The 19343-nt window shown below is 42.5% G+C and overlaps 1 protein-coding gene across 12 annotated transcripts in view; it reads right to left on the bottom strand.

Moving 5' to 3' along the window:
- Positions 1-565: 565 nt before the first annotated feature.
- LMO7 (LIM domain 7) overlaps positions 566-19343 on the bottom strand; it is a 110424-nt gene continuing 91646 nt past the window's right edge. For 6 of the 12 annotated variants that reach the window (XM_072135356.1, XM_072135352.1, XM_072135358.1 and 3 more), the window contains 13 exons: positions 17688-17744; positions 15581-15606; positions 15328-15432; positions 14957-15043; positions 14052-14566; positions 12258-12314; positions 11538-11587; positions 10629-10784; positions 10023-10215; positions 7441-7728; positions 6520-6628; positions 3965-4067; positions 566-1296 (listed from right to left, as the gene is read on the bottom strand). In XM_072135356.1, coding sequence (XP_071991457.1) covers positions 1274-1296; positions 3965-4067; positions 6520-6628; positions 7441-7728; positions 10023-10215; positions 10629-10784; positions 11538-11587; positions 12258-12314; positions 14052-14566; positions 14957-15043; positions 15328-15432; positions 15581-15606; positions 17688-17744 — 1769 coding nt within the window. In that variant the 3' untranslated portion in view covers positions 566-1273. Of the gene's footprint in view, positions 1297-3964; positions 4068-6519; positions 6629-7440; positions 7729-10022; positions 10216-10628; positions 10785-11537; positions 11588-12257; positions 12315-14051; positions 14567-14956; positions 15044-15327; positions 15433-15580; positions 15607-17512; positions 17555-17687; positions 17745-19343 lie in introns of all 12 variants that reach the window. The other 6 variants (XM_072135362.1, XM_072135355.1, XM_072135354.1 and 3 more) reach the window with 4 other exon arrangements.

Raw genomic sequence — 19343 nt, 5'->3', positions numbered from 1 at the left:
TACAGTTGAACACTGCAGCCTTGGACTGAAGTTCAGTAAATTACCAGCATCCAGAGATCAGATGTTCACCAGAGGTTACAACAGGCAGAGAGGACCATTCTTAACTAAGGGTGTCTAATTTGGGAATTGCCTGTATATCTTTAGCACTTGAATTTTACAGTAATATTATCCCGAAAAATACCCTAGGAAGCATCTGGTTGCCTCCAAAGTTAAATAGCCAATTATCGTATACGTATTGTCCGTATACTTCTATAAAAACATGTAAAGTTGCCACAAAGATCTGAGCTCGTCCTCTTCCTGTTTGAGATTATGTCTCAGGCAGTCTGTCATCAGTGTATGAGTGCACCTCACACGCCAATAACACACTGGTCATAAACAATTGACCACAAATCAGTTGTTTGTGATCTGTGAAATGCATAAAGTTAATGTGCAGGGAAACCTTCCCTCAACCATCCAGTATCTAAGACACAGGAGGGGACGGGAGCACCATAATGAAATAATATCCATATGTTTAGTCTCTAACCTTTACATCTATGGTTTATTACAGTATAAAAGAGCAAGAATATCAGATTTAAATGCAGCCACAATTTTATTTACAAAAGTAAATCAGAAATTATTTTAGTTACAGAAAACTTTCTTTCAGAAAATAAACTTTTCTTCTTAACAAATCATTTCAGAAGTACATAAAGTTAGAGAAAACTCCTGCATCAAATCAAAACTCCTGCATAGATTGTGTTCAGAGAACGGGTATCAGAAGCCATCCTGCACCTCCCAGCAAAGCGGTGATACCGTACATTTTACTACATGTTTATATAAATATAGAATCATACATTCACATGCATTTCAATGTCATTTTACTGCGCTACAAAGAGTAAATATCGTTCAGAATGAGCAAAGCAACAGAGCTCCAAATCTGAATGTCTGATAAACTTTCTATAGAAAATACCCTCTTCAGAGACCACTGAAAAGACAGATGAAAAATAGACTCAAAAATATTTTGAAATTACATAAAAGCGGCTTTTTACATACAGAATTCAGAACACTGAAAGTACAACATGCCCCTTAGCTTTGATTATCCTCTCATAAATATACTACAAAGAAATCTGGTGAACGAGGTAATACAAGAATAAAAGGCAACTGCAATGTCATCTCTTATATATAACATATATAAGCTGTAGAAAGCACATATCCAGCTTGTGCTTATTGATTTACATCCGTGCCGGATCAGTCATCCTCTGCTACTTCTAGAAGCGGTTCTGCGATGAAGAGGCCTTCACATGGAGGTGGGGTGTCCGGCTGTGTAGTAAAGTAAGAGTGAGTTAGTCCTCAGCACTTAGCCAGTGACACATATCTACTTGATCATTCAACATTAAAGTGAACCTGTTACCACACTACCGCCCCCCCCAAAAAAAAAACCCCACAAACAGTAATATGTAAGTCTTCTGTAATATGAATTTCCCCTGGAGGCCTCTTTAGCATATTCTAGGTAGCATCATTATTGAATAATCATCTTTTATTCTGTTGTAGGATGCAGTCAGGTACGCCCACGCCTGCAGTCATGCGGACCAGCCCCCCAATAGCAATGTTATTTTTAGGGGGTGGTTCGGGTAAGTGTGGTGACAGGTTTCCTTTAATACAACAGCTAATCTCTGCTTTGCCTTCATTGCATTTTATTTGCTAGAACGAGAGTTAAAGAGTCTTTTACTATATTTTAATAAGTTCTATTCTTTCTAGTAGGAGTTTTTAGGAAAGTGTAGCATCATAAGCTCCACTGCTATTACAGCCCCCATGAGGATCGTCTCCAAGTATTACTAAACTTTTAAATGGCACAGATTCATCCTCTGCCAACTGCTACATGAGTGAATGTAGATTTGCAATAAAAAAAAAAAAAACACGAGAGTCAATATTGCTTAAAATTTCTTCTTGCATTTCCCATAAAATAATTGAGCAGTTTTGTTTTCTTAGAACAATGCATTGAGTAATTCCTCTGATTTCTCCTGGAAATAATCTGCTTCAGTTCTGGAGTTTAACCCCTTCAAGATGCAGCCATTTTGTAGCTTTAGGCTCAGCCCCATTCTTTGGATTCTGACTTGCATCCCTTTATATGGTTATAACTTTTGAACACTGTTACTTATCAAAGCTATTCTAAAATAGTTTTTTCCTCACATGTTGTACCTCTTTTTGGTGGTAAATTTTGGCTAAGTTTTGCGTTTATTTAAAAAAAAAATTATAAATTTGTTAAAAAAAAATGTGACATTTTCGATTTACCACTTAAATAAGTTGCTGAATAACATTTCCCATATGTCTACTATTTTTTATAATTTTTGAAATGTCTGGATAAATTATGTAAGCACGTGGCTTACAAATTGAATATCGCTTTTCCGTATTTTCAGAATTGACTATTTTGGGGATAAATGCTGTTTTGAATGAAATTTAGAATAGTCAAATTTTGTCGGTTATACGTACATATAGCCCTAAAATTTACACATTTCCAAAAGATAGAAAGAGAAAATCCATCTTAAAATTACAATTACAATTTCTCCCGGGTACAAAGACACCCCACATGTGGCCGTTACTTGTTTTATAGGTGCATAGCGAGGTGCAGAAGGGAAGGAGGGACCTGCAGCTGCCAGGATTTTTTTCTATAGAAAACGTCATTATTTATTTCCAGCAGACAAAAATCTGACCATTGTCAAAAAGGAGCACGGCTCGTTATATCTCAGAGAGTAATCAGAGCTGTGTGATATAAGGAATTGTGCACCTGTGTGACCCTGGTCAGATTTCTGTCCACTGGAAATAAACAAAGAAATTTTCTATAGAAGGACAGCAAGCAGAGATCTAGAAAACTGAGGAATTGATACAGAAATTATATTAGAAATTGTATTTTTCATAATACAAACAATAACATTCATTTGCAGAAGTGGGGATAACCATTTAACATCACTAGGGGGTTAAGGAAGGAGGCCATGGATAACAAATAAGAAGATCACCACAGTCACAGTTCCTGGATCTATGAGTAAGTGTCCCTCGTTTATCCATGCTCGATTTTGATGGTAGATTTACATTATGTACCTGGAAGGGAGGGCTTCTTTATTATCTCTACAAGACGGTAGCTGACTTGATGGATCGTCTATGTGGTCATGGGTAGGAGCACTAAGCCCGGAAGAGTGACCCAAGGCACCCAGGACCCAAGCAGAACGGGAATGGTGAAGAGTTGTGAGCATTTATGCCCTCTCCAATTATTATATATTTTTTTTATTAAACCCACTAACCAATGTGAGAGCAAGGCATTTTTACTTAATATTTCTCCCCTGAAAAACAATTGTGTCCAATATGCTGAAATGATATAAAAAATCTAACTAATAAATTATCTTCAAGCCAGCCCCCCCTGCCTGGTTTTGAAATACAGTATCCACAGATTTTTCACCCACACAAGGACCTAGGGCTGCAGAGCCGCAGTAAGGGTTATTTTAAGGCCTTAACCCCATTAGGTAAACCACCACCTAGGATTGTGGAAAGGTTGTATAAAAAGCAAATCAGCAATTCTAATTTAGCAGGGACGCAGTCTTGCTAATTTATCTCCCTTACGATGGTAAAAAGTCGACATGGATAAAATGAGTTGATCATTCACAGATAAAGTCAGAACTTATTGCAGTTTAAATTTTGTAGCAAAGCACACAACAGTACTGTATACGTGTTTAAAAAGTAGAAAACCAGACGTGAAGAGGGTATTTGAGGCAATATGTTCCTGTAATCCAAAGAAAACAAGGGTTGGTGTGAGCTTTGGGGAAACAATCCTAAACATGTACCCCCTCACATTTTATATGAATGAATGTGTTCCTTGGTGTAGGAATATTAACAAAACATATTACATAGCTTTAAGAAGAAAGCAGTGAGCTCCATATTGTATAAATCTGGCAGCTGGAGATGAAAATCAGTAGAACTACGTGTCACGCAAACTCACATTTAAATTTAATGTAGCAGCTGTTGCAGTACAAGTCGTTGTTCCGGATTCTAACTTCTGCTCCAGACTGGGAACCTCCGAGGTCGGTTTCACAGGCGACACACTGTGCAGAAAAATAAATACACAACAATAAGTCATTTTACTGCACAAAACATTGCTAGGTCCCTGGACAGTAAACCAATTCATATGATAGATCCAGCAAAGCCTGAAATGACTGATTAAAGTAGCAAAACAAAAAAAAAATCATTAGTAGATAAAGCCGCAGCCAAGCATAGCGATCAGCTTCTGGAGTCATTGTACGCAAAATTGGTGAGCATTAGGCAGGGTATCCAGCATGACGTACCAGCACAGGAGCAGTGATTTGGCACTATGTAAGCAGATGTGGCACAGACTTATTCCATGAAACAAAACCAAACACTGAGAAATATTTTATGTCAACAAGGAGCTGCACTGTCAAGACTAGCTTCTTTAAAATAAACCTAAAAGGTAAAAATATCTGTATGTCTCACAACTGAAGACTACCATTTACACTCTCACAGACTAGAAGACATACTTTGTCTATGGCAAGTGTAAAGCAGGAACTAGTCTTCATGACGGCCTTTGTTTAGACTCGGGGAATATTAAAGTGTGATGCACAGCAATTCCCAATTAATTTATGTTTAATGTAATCTGTCAGATTATTTTTCCATCCTAAACTGGCCCCAGCATGTGCCCCATCAGGCAATAAAACTTTTCCAATAGTTCCTCTCATTATGTTATATCTTGATGAAAAAAAATGTATAAGCTTTTAATACCCTAGCTTGGCAAATGCAAACTTATCTTACTCAGTCAAAGGGACAGGAAGGAGTATTGTCAAGTAGATTAACACCTTGCAGAGTAGCTTTCATGAGCCAGTGTGGATGCATCACCAAGCTTGATAAAGACAATGGGGCAGATTTATCAAGCTGTCTGAAAGTCAGAATATTTCTAGTTGCCCATGGCAACCAATCACAGTTCAGCTTTCATTTTACCAGTGCTCATGAATATTTTAAAGGGGAGCTGTGATTGGTTGCCATGGGCAACTAGAAATATTCTGACTTTCAGACAGCTTGATAAATCTGCCCCAATATGTTGAAATGTTGCATTCTTTGAATAAAGAACACCTAATCTTTCTACTGGATACAAAAGGAGTGCTGGGGCTCTGGAAGGTGTTAACTGCTTAACAACATGGGGTATTGGTTTCAAATGCCACCGACAGGTCCCCTTTAAGGTTAACTTGAGCCCAGGCAATCTTAAAGAACATCTACCACCAGGAAGACTGTCCCCAATGCCATGCTCATTACCTGAGGAGGAACTGGGCAGCGGGTTTTCTTATGTTTGGTAAGGTCCGTTATTGTGACATTTTTGTGTCTGTTATTATACTTTACAATTAATTTAAACCATGGTTTATATATGTATATTAAGTAAACCAATTTAGAACTCAGTGGGATTTCTACATAATGTTACAAATTAAATGATGATGGAACCAGGAAACTATTTGTTTTTTTTTCCAGGATCAGAATACTGAAGATATATATACAGGACAGGTCATAGCAGGTCAATATTAGGGTGGCAACTCTTGGACCCAGAGCTTATCAGATGTGAGATCAGCTGTGGTCTCTACAGGAGTTTAAATATAATTTAACACAACCAATTTAGTCGCAGAAATGAGGAAGACTGCAGAGAAACAGACTTAGGGGCTCATTCAAACGAACATAATGGGAACCAATTTGCCGCGATCGTACGGCTGTCCTTGGCTGCTCTATGGTATGGTTTTAATCCTGCATGATGTAAGGCCTCCTGTAGGTCATACTTGATTTCAAGGGAGTTGCCTTACAAGGTAGCTAAAAGAGGCGTGGTTCTCTATCCCATCCTGGTTTACTTTGCATATTTCCCAACAGTGTCAAGAGCAGGAGTCCATCAAGGGTGAGGTCCACTTCCTGCTACACTGCTCCAAATTCTCGGCAGTGAGGGACACTCACTTCAGGAGACTCTAAGATCTCCCCACGGGCTTCTGCCCTACAGAGAAGGGAAAGAAGATCTTAATCCTACTTGGGGGGGGGGGGGGTAGACGTCGATGCCAAAGCCGCAAAATACGTCACTGCCTGCCATAGACGGAGACATGCGATATACCATGGACAGACATATGATACCATGGACTATAATAACCCCCTCTGCGCCCCATGTCCCCCTTCATCCTGTTCCCCATGATCCTGCACCCCACCTTATTCCCCACAATCTCATTTTATAAACAATTTGGCAATGCTAACTTGTATTTGGTCCCGCTTCTTTGACTTGAGAGGTGATGTCCTCTCCAGTACGCCTAAGTGTGCCCACATTTTTGTGAATGTACCCTTATGTAAACAATAAAGGAGCCTTCTATGTCCTACTATGCTAATAAATCTGGATTTTTACTTGCTGGAATAAGGTTGTTTCATGGAACAATGTCTGACTCAAATGAATGAGTGTTAGTACCCGCAACCATGGCAGTTAGTTATGTTTATGGAGGATTCATGCAGATATCCTCAGTGTCTCACCTTAAAACAATGTAAATGAAAACAAAGACCAAGAGATTCGATGATCATGGCCGCTCCTTTGCCCAAACTGTTATTACAGTAAGAGCATAATTTCTTCCCGCTCACTGACCTAGATACAGAATAAGAAAATAACTGAGCCCTTGTCTGAAGTCTGACAGATGCTCTGGAATGCAGAAATGCGTCAATGGGTAAATAAATTCATTCTTCCTTTACAGACAACCAGACAAAGGCAATGAATGAAGACGTGTTCTGCTGCTAAATGTAACCATGCAAAACTAAATGTAATTTACCAATAAGGATTAACTAGAGTGTTGAATTAATTGCTAAGGACAAATAAAGCAAATACAGCATTCTGAACAAATTCAGAACAACTGAAACAATATGGAGACCAATTGGATCCAGTGGAGGCAGCATGGTTATTTGGAAAATACTATGTACTGTATGTAATACAGGAATGTCAATGTGTCTGCATATTCCATCCGTGCTGCAAACCTACATTCATATGTATGTACACAGTCAAAGAAAGAAATATTTTACACACACTTCCCAACACGTTGTGACTCTACCGAAGCACATCAGGACATTACCGTTCCAGTCAGCAGTGAAGTGCAAACACTCAGCCTCCTCTAACTTCTCTAATGTAGGTAAATCTAGTGTCATGAACTAGAAAGAGGTGGTTATGGTTGTCTGGCTTGTGATGGGTATCTGTTTCCAGCAGATGGCAAACAACATAACATACAGACTTGCTAACTTATGATAACCTAAATATGTTAGACATGAGATATACAACCCATATAAACCCGTTTTATTAATACCTAATAACCATAATTATGACAATAATAAACTAGATAAAGCATGTATTTTCAAATAAAAATGTATAAAATCACGCTAAAAACGTTGAAAATCTATCATTGTGCTTACTTGTTGCGCTGCTGACCAGACGCCTGTGTTGAAGGCTGGCTTCGAGGCATACTAGATGATGCTACAGACGTCTGGGAGAGAGAGGCGCTCTTAACAGAACCGGAAGAAACCTGTGGAAGGCTGGAAGATGGGTTGCGCAGGTAGGTACGATTGGAGGTGGATACCACTTGAGAGGGTTGACTGAAATCTTGACTAGATGATAAAGAGTTATATGATGATGAATGGTTTGCCCAGGATGATTGTCTCCGTGAGGTTAAACCAGAGTCTAGGTTGTCAAGTGATTCCCCTCTATAAAAAGAAAGCACAGTATATTAAAAAATAGCTCTACAGGCATCTAACATGAACTACACATGCAACATTAACTCCTTCAGGACCATTTTGTGTTATGGGGTTAGCGGCCAGTTTAGGTTATTTGTTTTTGCATAAATATAACAAGAGAATATCAGAAGACTGATGAGTACCGTCCATTTCTATTTCTTTTGTGGAACTATATATGATCACTAATACAATATACTGCACCAAACGCAGCAGTTACTGGCAGGCGGCAGTGGCCCGCCTGCCCCCTCGAGCACGTGGCCCGCCTGCCCCCTCGAGCACGTGGCCCGCCTGCCCCCTCGAGCACGTGGCCCGCCTGCCCCCTCGAGCACGTGGCCCGCCTGCCCCCTCGAGCACGTGGCCCGCCTGCCCCCTCGAGCACGTGGCCCGCCTGCCCCCTCGAGCACGTGGCCCGCCTGCCCCCTCGAGCACGTGGCCCGCCTGCCCCCTCGAGCACGTGGCCCGCCTGCCCCCTCGAGCACGTGGCCCGCCTGCCCCCTCGAGCACGTGGCCCGCCTGCCCCCTCGAGCACGTGGCCCGCCTGCCCCCTCGAGCACGTGGCCCGCCTGCCCCCTCGAGCACGTGGCCCGCCTGCCCCCTCGAGCACGTGGCCCGCCTGCCCCCTCGAGCACGTGGCCCGCCTGCCCCCTCGAGCACGTGGCCCGCCTGCCCCCTCGAGCACGTGGCCCGCCTGCCCCCTCGAGCACGTGGCCCGCCTGCCCCCTCGAGCACATGGCCCGCCTGCCCCCTCGAGCACATGGCCCGCCTGCCCCCTCGAGCACATGGCCCGCCTGCCCCCTCGAGCACATGGCCCGCCTGCCCCCTCGAGCACATGGCCCGCCTGCCCCCTCGAGCACATGGCCCGCCTGCCCCCTCGAGCACATGGCCCGCCTGCCCCCTCGAGCACATGGCCCGCCTGCCCCCTCGAGCACATGGCCCGCCTGCCCCCTCGAGCACATGGCCCGCCTGCCCCCTCGAGCACATGGCCCGCCTGCCCCCTCGAGCACATGGCCCGCCTGCCCCCTCGAGCACATGGCCCGCCTGCCCCCTCGAGCACATGGCCCGCCTGCCCCCTCGAGCACATGGCCCGCCTGCCCCCTCGAGCACATGGCCCGCCTGCCCCCTCGAGCACATGGCCCGCCTGCCCCCTCGAGCACATGGCCCGCCTGCCCCCTCGAGCACATGGCCCGCCTGCCCCCTCGAGCACATGGCCCGCCTGCCCCCTCGAGCACATGGCCCGCCTGCCCCCTCGAGCACATGGCCCGCCTGCCCCCTCGAGCACATGGCCCGCCTGCCCCCTCGAGCACATGGCCCGCCTGCCCCCTCGAGCACATGGCCCGCCTGCCCCCTCGAGCACATGGCCCGCCTGCCCCCTCGAGCACATGGCCCGCCTGCCCCCTCGAGCACATGGCCCGCCTGCCCCCTCGAGCACATGGCCCGCCTGCCCCCTCGAGCACATGGCCCGCCTGCCCCCTCGAGCACATAGCCCGCCTGCCCCCTCGAGCACATAGCCCGCCTGCCCCCTCGAGCACATAGCCCGCCTGCCCCCTCGAGCACATAGCCCGCCTGCCCCCTCGAGCACATAGCCCGCCTGCCCCCTCGAGCACATAGCCCGCCTGCCCCCTCGAGCACATAGCCCGCCTGCCCCCTCGAGCACATAGCCCGCCTGCCCCCTCGAGCACATAGCCCGCCTGCCCCCTCGAGCACATAGCCCGCCTGCCCCCTCGAGCACATAGCCCGCCTGCCCCCTCGAGCACATAGCCCGCCTGCCCCCTCGAGCACATAGCCCGCCTGCCCCCTCGAGCACATAGCCCGCCTGCCCCCTCGAGCACATAGCCCGCCTGCCCCCTCGAGCACATAGCCCGCCTGCCCCCTCGAGCACATAGCCCGCCTGCCCCCTCGAGCACATAGCCCGCCTGCCCCCTCGAGCACATAGCCCGCCTGCCCCCTCGAGCACATAGCCCGCCTGCCCCCTCGAGCACATAGCCCGCCTGCCCCCTCGAGCACATAGCCCGCCTGCCCCCTCGAGCACATAGCCCGCCTGCCCCCTCGAGCACATAGCCCGCCTGCCCCCTCGAGCACATACCTTACATGGCCTTATACTAAAAACATTTATAATGATTTTTCTAAATTTGGTGGATATTCTAATGAATTTTGAATTTACTAATGAATAAATTTAACAATAAATGTATAGACTAGCTGTCAGTGCCTGTTTTTCTATATCATTTTCTCATACATACATAAATACAAACCGAGTAAATATATACCTTCTCATATAGTTTGGAAGAGAAGAGGTGTCTTTCGTGACACTGGAGCTCCGCTGCCGGATCCAGCTATTGTCATTATGCAGAGGGGCTTTTTTCCTCATCTCTTTGATTATTTGCTGTCTCTCAATTTCTGCAGGGCCCTCCTTCTGTGATCCTCCCGCAGACCATGTATTTTCAGAACCATGGATGGTGCCTGTAACATAAAAGAATTTTTCTTTACTGGGACAATTTTGTTGAATGGACATCAAAAGATAATCAGAAAGTGTAGTAACATACCAAAGCTTAATAAAGATACATCCTAAAGCAGACATGCAAAGCAGCACGGCAAGTAAACAGCGGCGACTACCATCATCTTGTAAGAAATATGTAATATTAAACATATGTCTGTACAGCTGTCCCTTCTCTGAAAGGTATACTTTCCGAAAAAGTATAATTAGTATAATTTGGTAGTCTATGATTCTTCATGATCCCACTCAATGGAATCGGGTGAAGGTGAAGCCCCCCACTGTATTTCAGCCTCCAGCGCATTGTCTGGCGACAATAGTATGCAATCCTATAAAGTCAGAATTTTATACAGATAAGCAGAAAAGCCAAGCATTTGCCCACCTTGGCCTGGATAATCTCTACTCTGAGAGACTTTTTGTTTTTCCATGGCTTCTTTTTCTGACAAGAGTTGTATTGGTTGGGGCACCAAAGTTTGTGTCCTGTTTTCATCTTCATACACCCAGTCTGCAAAACCATATGGCGCCTTTGCATGTCCGCCTATATATAAGGATTCATGAGACTCACTGATGATGTTTAGAACTATGCAGTAGCATAAAGTTTAAGCGTAAAGTAGTATTAAACTAGGTTAGGGTGGTGGAGGGATTTGGCTCTGTGCACAAGCTAGCCACACAAATTGCAGCTAGCTCACAGCCCCCCTTGACCTCTGTGTGCTCACTGCTCTGTGACCGTGCACAATAGTCTCTCACCGCTCCGTAACCGAGCCGGGCAGCCGTGCCGCAAATTACAGAGCAGGTACTATTCCAGCTCCTATGGACATGGGTAGGGTGAGCAGCATTCCTCCGACCCCCAACCCCCCAGCCCCCCTTCCATACTCAAGCTGGCTGAAATAAGCTACAAATCATCCAGTTTGTGCACACGCTCATATGAACATAACCTTACCCATGTCACACAATCAATTTCAGTTAAGGGTCCTCACCTGGCAGGAAGTCAGAGGACCTGCCGTATCGAATAAGTGACCTCCCCAGACCAAAAGGATCTCACTTCCATTTTCAAGGTGACTTAAAAAATGGCAACTAGTCTAATGAGGTGAAGAATGTATAAAAACACCAAATATTTACAGTGTGACATAATGCCACAATCTACAATGAATAAGACTGACTAGTTTGAAAAAAATTAAAAATAAAAACATGGCTTCATAGAAAAGCACTGCACTGCAGATTTTGTCAATGCTGCATAAGGTAATATTAAGAACAATTATCAGCCACAAAATATCATTTAGCCTACACTCACCATTTCCTTGAGCCAGATAACTAGATGAATCGGGAATATCTCCAAATTTGCTGTTAAGAAAAACATACCAAATGAGACTAATGCAATATAACAAGATCTCACTGAAATAATGTATTTTTTTTTCTTATTGGAAAAGTAAACTTTAGCATCTGTTTTTCACCCTGTATGAGTATTTTACTTGGCCTCAATTGAAAAAATAAATAAATAAATAAATTTATAATTACCTTGGTCCGGAGATCCTGGGATCTGTACTTTGCGGCAAGTGAAGCCGGCTTAATACGCCTGTAGGCTCACTTGCCACAGTGCAAGAGGGATCAGAATCTTCAGATGCGAGTCTGATGTGCCTCCTCTGACTCGCATCTAGGTGAGCATAATTTTATTTTTTTATTTTTTTTAAATGAGGCCACAGACAGCTGTCATACAGGTCAAATTGGGACCCTAAACCAAAGGTCCATATGGTTCATTTAGAATCCAAAATCGATCAGACAGGTTTTATCTAAGACTACACAAACTTGTCTCTTATTTTCCATTGGGAAATACTATTGCTACCACCTGGCGACAATTATTGGCAGTTCTTTTGTTTCACAAAAATAAAAAACAACAAAAACCTTATTTAAAAAAAAAAGTGACAAAAAGCTGTGGCACAGCCATAGCGGATGTTGACTCTCAGCACAAATGGCTGATGTTAACAATCAGCCATTTACATAGCCAATCACCTACCTGTTGTATGATGGGTATTCATTTTCATCGAAAGTCCTCGATAATCTTGAATAACTACTGCATAAACAAACAGTACAAATTATGTTAACTACCGTATATATTCTCGTGTATAAGCCGAGTTTTTCAGCACAAAAAATGTGCTGAAAAACGTCCCCTCGGCTTATACACGAGTCAATACACACACATATATACATATATAAACATATATATGTATATATAAAAAAATAAATAAATAAACTTCTCTAATTTCGTGCTGGGTGCTGCCATGTTTTTCTCCCAGAAGGCGCCTAGTATGATGTCAGCGGCGGCGCATCATACTATGCGCCTGCCGTCCGGGGGAGAACAATGGCGGCACCCAGCACGAAGTTAAAGAAGAAAGAAGACCCGCGCGGACATCGGGGGAGCAGCGCTGTACGTGTGGGCCACTGGAGGGTGAGTATATAAGTTTATTTATTTTTTTAATGCTGGGCTGTATACTACAGGGGGCAGGCTGCATACTACAGGGGGCAAGCTGCATACTACAGGGGGCAAGCTGCATACTACAGGGGGCAAGCTGCATACTACAGGGGGCAAGCTGCATACTACAGGGGGCAAGCTGCATACTACAGGGGGCAAGCTGCATACTACAGGGGGCAAACTGCATACTACAGGGGGCAAGCTGCATACTACAGGGGGCAAGCTGCATACTACAGGGGGCAAGCTGCATACTACAGGGGGCAAGCTGCATACTACAGGGGGCAAGCTGCATACTACAGGGGGCAAGCTGGCTACATACTGGGCCACCCTCGGTTTATACTCGAGTCAATAGGTTTTCCCAGTTGTTGATGGTAAAATTAGGGGTCTCGGCTTATACTCGAGTATATACGGGTGGTATAAAACCAGTAAAATGATTGGTTGAAGAATTAAATACAATTATCTTGTTGTAAGCATTCAATGAACTGCTTATTTTTGTCTAGAGGTCGATTTCTTTGTGTCATATTTAGTCCATGTATTGGCCTCAATTTCCCTCCTTGCTCCAGGTCTACATGCTTGGCTAATGGTTGTTCACAAAAATCAGCCCATCTCATGACTAAACTTAGGTGAAAGAAACTGACCTTAAAGGAAACCTATCAAAGCGATTTGGGATACTAAACCACCCACAGGTCCTTACAAACTTGTGGTTTAGTGTCCCAAATCCCCATTCTGTATTTTTAAGCCATCGTTTTAAAAACTCCCTTGATTCCTTTTGGTGTGTGATGTAGCAAGTGAACTCGCTGTAGTACACCTATAGCGCTAGTGCAGACAAGTCTGGGTATTATCCCAGCTCGACTTGAAGAATCGTGAAAAGAGGCGCCGGTGTGGGATCTTCTGATAGGAGTCCAACGTGCCTTATTGGACTCACATCTGGGGACCCTAAACCACAAGTTTATAAGGACCTGTAGCTGGTTTAGGGTCCCAAATCAATCCGACGGGTCTTCTTAATTACTAAGATGATTTCTAAATTGCCAAGTAAAATAAAGACACCATGATGCCATGTAGGATCAGTGTTTTCAGAGTGCCGCAATCACACATGTGCAGCAGATTGGTGGGTGTACTAGCGGTCAGACCCCCAAAATCAAATTGACTACCTATTCATATAATAAAGGATGAGATACAACCATAACAGAATTTGGGTATTTGATGGCATTTTGTAAAGCATATATCCAGTCATTAGGTCACACTGCTTAAAGTTTTCTTTTGTTTACAAGATGATAAAGATTTTCATGTATTTTAAAACATTTTTTCTAGTAGTGTCTAGCAGTTGCCTACACTAACCTTATGTTTGTTCCTGAGTTTCGTTCACTCTGCATTTTTAGCCTTTGCTCTTCTTCTTGTTCTTTTTTCCTCTGCCATTCTTCTTCTTCTCTAAGTCTTTGCTGTTCCTCCTCCTTTCGCCTTCTTTCCTCTTCTTGTCTTTTTCTTTCTTCATCTTGCCTTTTCCTTTCTAATTCTTGCTGAAGTCTGCGACTTTCCTCCTCAGCCCGACGTCTGTGCTCTTCCTCTTCAGCCCGATGCCTACGTTCTTCCTCCTCGATCCGGCGTCTTCGTTCTAGCTCCTCTGCATGGCGCTGGAGTTCTTCCTCCTCTGCCCGTCTACGTTGGGCCTCCAAATAATTCAACCTTTCCTCTTCTTTCTTTTTTCTATCACGTTCCTCTTCTAGTCTTCTCTCACTCTCCTGATAGCTGTCATTACTGCTCAACAAATCGACAGGCTCCTCTTTCCTCAGGTCTGAAGATGGGGTATATGAAGTCATGGACCTGCTGGCATTGAACTGTAAGATGGCTGGTTCCTGTTAGAATTGTAAAATAAGAATGAGTTGCCTAGTTTAGAAAATCCATTTTCAATATAAACAATTATTCTTTTACGGTGTTTAATGTTGTAATTAATTTATTTCTCTATTTATGCTATTAAGTCAAGCAGTTGTGCCACCGTTGAAGGACGTGTGCCCCTGTATCACTGTGCATACATAGGCAGCCTGTAGATCACTAACAAGAATCCCCCATGACTAGATTATGGCTTATTATAGAAAGAGCAAGATCAATAAATCACAAGACAAGAACTGTGGTTTGACGGTAATTAGGATATTAAAATCACATAGAACGTGTTAGCACCATGCTTTCAGCACCACCTATGCTTGCATCTCTCTGAAATATAGCTGAAGATGATTTATCAGCCAAACCTGATCAAGAGGTCTTCCCTTTTCAGCCTCTTGCTGAGCCCGCTCCCACTCTTCTTTAAGTCTCTCTTGTTCACGTCTATATTTTTCCTGTTAACACAAAATTTAAAAAAAAAACTGTAAAAAATTTAATGTACTTAGCTGTTAAACACTGAAGATGTGACAATAAAAAAATTCTTTGTTTTAGTCTAGTCATACATTCGGTCCAATATTACATAGGCCTTTAAAAAAATAAAAAAGCCTTTCAGTGCAGTTATAATCTGAATGTAGAATGCAAATGCCTTTCAGACACTTTTTTAGTTATTATTGTTATTATGTGATAATGTAAGAAATCAAACATTCGTGCTACCACGCATCACATTTAAAGCTTTTACCTGCAACAATTTTTCTTGTTCCTGATGCCATTTTTCCTGTCTTTTTCTCTCCTCTTCTGGATCCCATGACCACCTTGTAGAAACATTGATGGATGGAACTGGCATCTAGGAATAATTTGAAAAAAAAATAAATAAATAAACGAACAATTTCCAACAAATATCAAAATGTAAAATTATTTGATGTGCTCGTATGCATAGAGAAGTGCCATATAAATCAAGAAGTGTAAAAGGCAAGAACTCATAGTATACTTACGTCTGGAGCAGAAGAATCTGTGCTTCCTGGTAGTGAGGCAGCAAAAAACAAAAACAAAGAACAGTCATGAGCAAAGGAAACAAAGATAACAAATATAAGATTCTCTGTGTGTGCAGGTGTTCAAGGATATGTTGATCTCCTAATGAAGCACCGTGTAGCAATATGAAGAACACAGTAACCCTTGAAAACCTGCAATCTAAACTGAAAAAAAATAATGTATATATTTAAAAATTTCACATTATTTTAATGGCAAAAACACTTTCAAAAAGATGCGAGAAATCCAAGTGAAAAAACACAAGCTCTCTACACTGTGATAAAATAAACTCTTTTATGCTGAGCCCATTCTATTTAACTCATGGGACAAATATAAAACATTATTACCAAGAATAAAATAATTAAAATGCAAAAATTATAAGATCATAAATGAAGACGCATCCTTTACTTTGCCTAGAACTCCCTGAGCAACTTGAAAATTGATAAGATGACTTATACCCTATTTGGAGAAGGACATTAAAGCATTTGATTAGCAACAAAAATATGCTTTTAAAGGATTATGTGGAAAGGACCAGCATGTAGTGAAAATGGATCATGGATCAGACTACTGTACTATTAAGCCATTAATGCTGTTAGTCTTCAGAACACACTTCCAGTTTCAGTAGGATAACTGCCTGGAGTAATGAAGGGAGAGCAACTGACCACTGACCATCGCTATATAGCACTTGAAGATGCTGATCAGCACCGAGTTCAACCATAACTTAAAGGGTTTGTCAAGCCATACTCTTCTGCTCGACACATGGGACGCGCGCATGCTCAGAACAGTTTTTGAACCAACCATCCAATACTCAGCACGTACCATGCATGGATCCTAAGCTAATTACCTTATATACTCGAGTAGAAGCCTAGTTTTTCAGCACAAAAAAATGTGCTGAATAGCCAAACTCGGCTTATACTCGAGTAAAAAATATATAGGTTTTACCAGGTTTTTGTGGTAAAATTAGGGGCCTCGGCTTATACTTGGGTCGGCTTATACTCTAGTATATACGGTAATAGGAACCGTGCCCTATTAGGGCATTGGATGCTTGCCTTAACTGCACCAACAAGCATTCTGTGTGCAAAATCATTTCCCAATGGCGCAAGCACAGTGACCTAAAAGCTTCTCTTAAAAATGTGACTTTATTTTATTAGGCAAATATGATAATTTGCATACTATAGACTTTTTTTTTAATATAAAATGCAATTTACAACTCATTCCCAATGCACAAGACAGCACAGCAACCAAAAGGCAAACCAACAACAAGAAAAGCAAACATGCTGGTTAGTAACTGACATGCATTGCACAGAAAAAGCCATGAAACCTTCTCAATGTTGTATGTTACGTGGCCTGCTCTTATACGAGACATACACAGCAAACGGGTACCTACAGCAGGTTTGATTGCATTTCTTACGATGAAGCATAAGCAGAATGAAATGCTGCTACTATTACTACATCTAAGCTATTTTTACGTGGGCTGTATCTATAGTATTGTTCTCCCATAGAAATATGCCATTACTTTAAAGCATATCTAAACTTAACAAAATGGTATAAATTGTAGTGCAGATAATAAAAGTAAACTTTGTAATATAGTTTATTAAAGAAATATGTTCCTGTGTCCTTTTTCAGACACTGGATAGTCTAATCTCATCAAAGAGCTGAATCATAAAGGGAAGTATTGGCCTTCTGTCCCAGAAATCTGACTGTCCTTGGGATTTGGAAACATATAAATGTATTATTTACATATTTGTTAATTGTGTAAAAACATAGGGGCTGTTTTATACAAATATGTATGTGCTGAATCCAGGTGGATATGAGCTTTTTCTTATGGAGTGGGTTATTCTGCAGATATTGGTCCAAACAAAAATGAGAGATTTCAGCACAACCGTAACACCCATTACCACACAAGTAGACCCATGAGCTGTAAGAAAAACCAGATGATCCTAGAGGAGAAAACAAATGGGTTATGTGGCATGTGGCAGTAGAAGCAGAGAACCCAACACCATGGTTAGTCCTAAAGGAACCTGTGGAAATTTGGCAGTAGCAAAGCAGCTAGTAGTTGGTTACAACTGTTACCTTGCTCAAAAAACTGAGACCTCCTTTTATAGTTTCTCAAGGACATAGGTTCATGTTCTAATTAAAAGATACAAAGTGAAAAAAAACAATACTTTACAACCGTTCCAATACGATAAGGAAAACTTCCCGGTAGCTGAAAATGAAAATCATTTTTAATACATGTTATCCTTAAAGAGGACCTGCCACTACTCTGGACACATACAGTAGTTAGGCTCAATTCACGCCATTGAGGGACCCCGAATAAGGAGAGAAAGTAACAACAATTAAACAGACGGTGAACGGAAAATATTCCGTTCACCTTCTGTTCCCTATTGACTTCAATATACGAAGGTTACCTTCTATTAAGGTTCAGTTATTAATACTGGGGGGGGGGGGGACTTCTTGTGCTGTACTTGTTTTCCCTCTATTTGATATTGGAAGTGGGAATGGAACCTTCCAATTGCAGGTTTGATTAATACCTAAAATGACGAATGAAACGACAAAGCTGGAAAACCTAATCTCAGAACTCTTGGTTGCTAGAGGGAAGGTACAACTGAGAATTCTAATTTAATCCAAAATTGTTATTTCATTGGGAATAAAAGTATTTTCTGAAACATTTAAACAAATCAGAAGAGGTGACACGTTCTCTTTAAAGTCACCCGACCCTGACTGGGTTCATTATCTCCGATTAATGTGAAGAAGCTAAATGCCATATACTGTAGCTACCGTTTTAGGGGCAAGAGCACATTTGGGGGACTAGGATACAAGTATATGGGTGGACTCTTTCAGCCCTACACTATCCTTAAAGGACATCTACTTTCAAAATTACCTGATGGTAAATGCTTACTACTCATCTCCCCATCCCATGCAGAGCACCTCTGGGCTCTGCTGCCAGGTAAATCATGCATACCCCCCGCTTTGCACGATCATAGCATTCCCTTTGCTGCCCCTTGTGAGTGAGAGAATTGCAAAAAAAAGAATGTAGACAGAAAATACTATGATCGCGCGTAGTGATGTCACTGGCTCTCTGAACACTTTGCAAGCGTGCCAGTCGGGCCAAGAGGGGGGGGTGATAATTAAATTACTTAGCAAAAGAGCTAAGGTTACAGCAAATGGGGACGGAAAAGGGAGGCGAGTAGTAAGCATTCCTGTCCTTTAAAGGCTCCCTGACCGGTGCCGCACTCTGTACCTGATCACCGGACTAGCCAAGCACCACTGGTAATAGTGTTCTCAATTTTCTAACAGTAGATATGGCTTGTGGAGGAGTAATTTGAATATTTTTGCACTGGCATCTTACAATGACAATGATCATGACAATGAATTACAATGATGATTTTATAAGAAAGAGTTAAGTTTTAAATGTGCCGATTTTTGATTGTGTTAAAACAGTTTTTGAATGCATTAGTAATTGGATTTTAAAATGAAGCTTCAACAAAAGAGATTCTGGGCAGGGACTTGTTTTTTGTAAATTTTGAGAAATAAAATAACGGAGACCATAGAGACTCCAAAGTGAACCTTCATTTAGCGACAACCAAGTTTTAAAAATTTCAATATTGTTAGGCAATATTCTTATGGCAAGAACATGCAAAATCATGCAAAAATACAGAAATATTGCAAACAATATTGTTATATACCGGTAACTATAAACGCTTTGTCATATATTGAACATTCAGGATG

This window comes from Engystomops pustulosus, chromosome 2, assembly GCF_040894005.1.
Source record: "Engystomops pustulosus chromosome 2, aEngPut4.maternal, whole genome shotgun sequence".
Taxonomy (NCBI): domain Eukaryota; kingdom Metazoa; phylum Chordata; class Amphibia; order Anura; family Leptodactylidae; genus Engystomops; species Engystomops pustulosus.
This window is presented reverse-complemented; position numbering and strand designations above follow the sequence as displayed.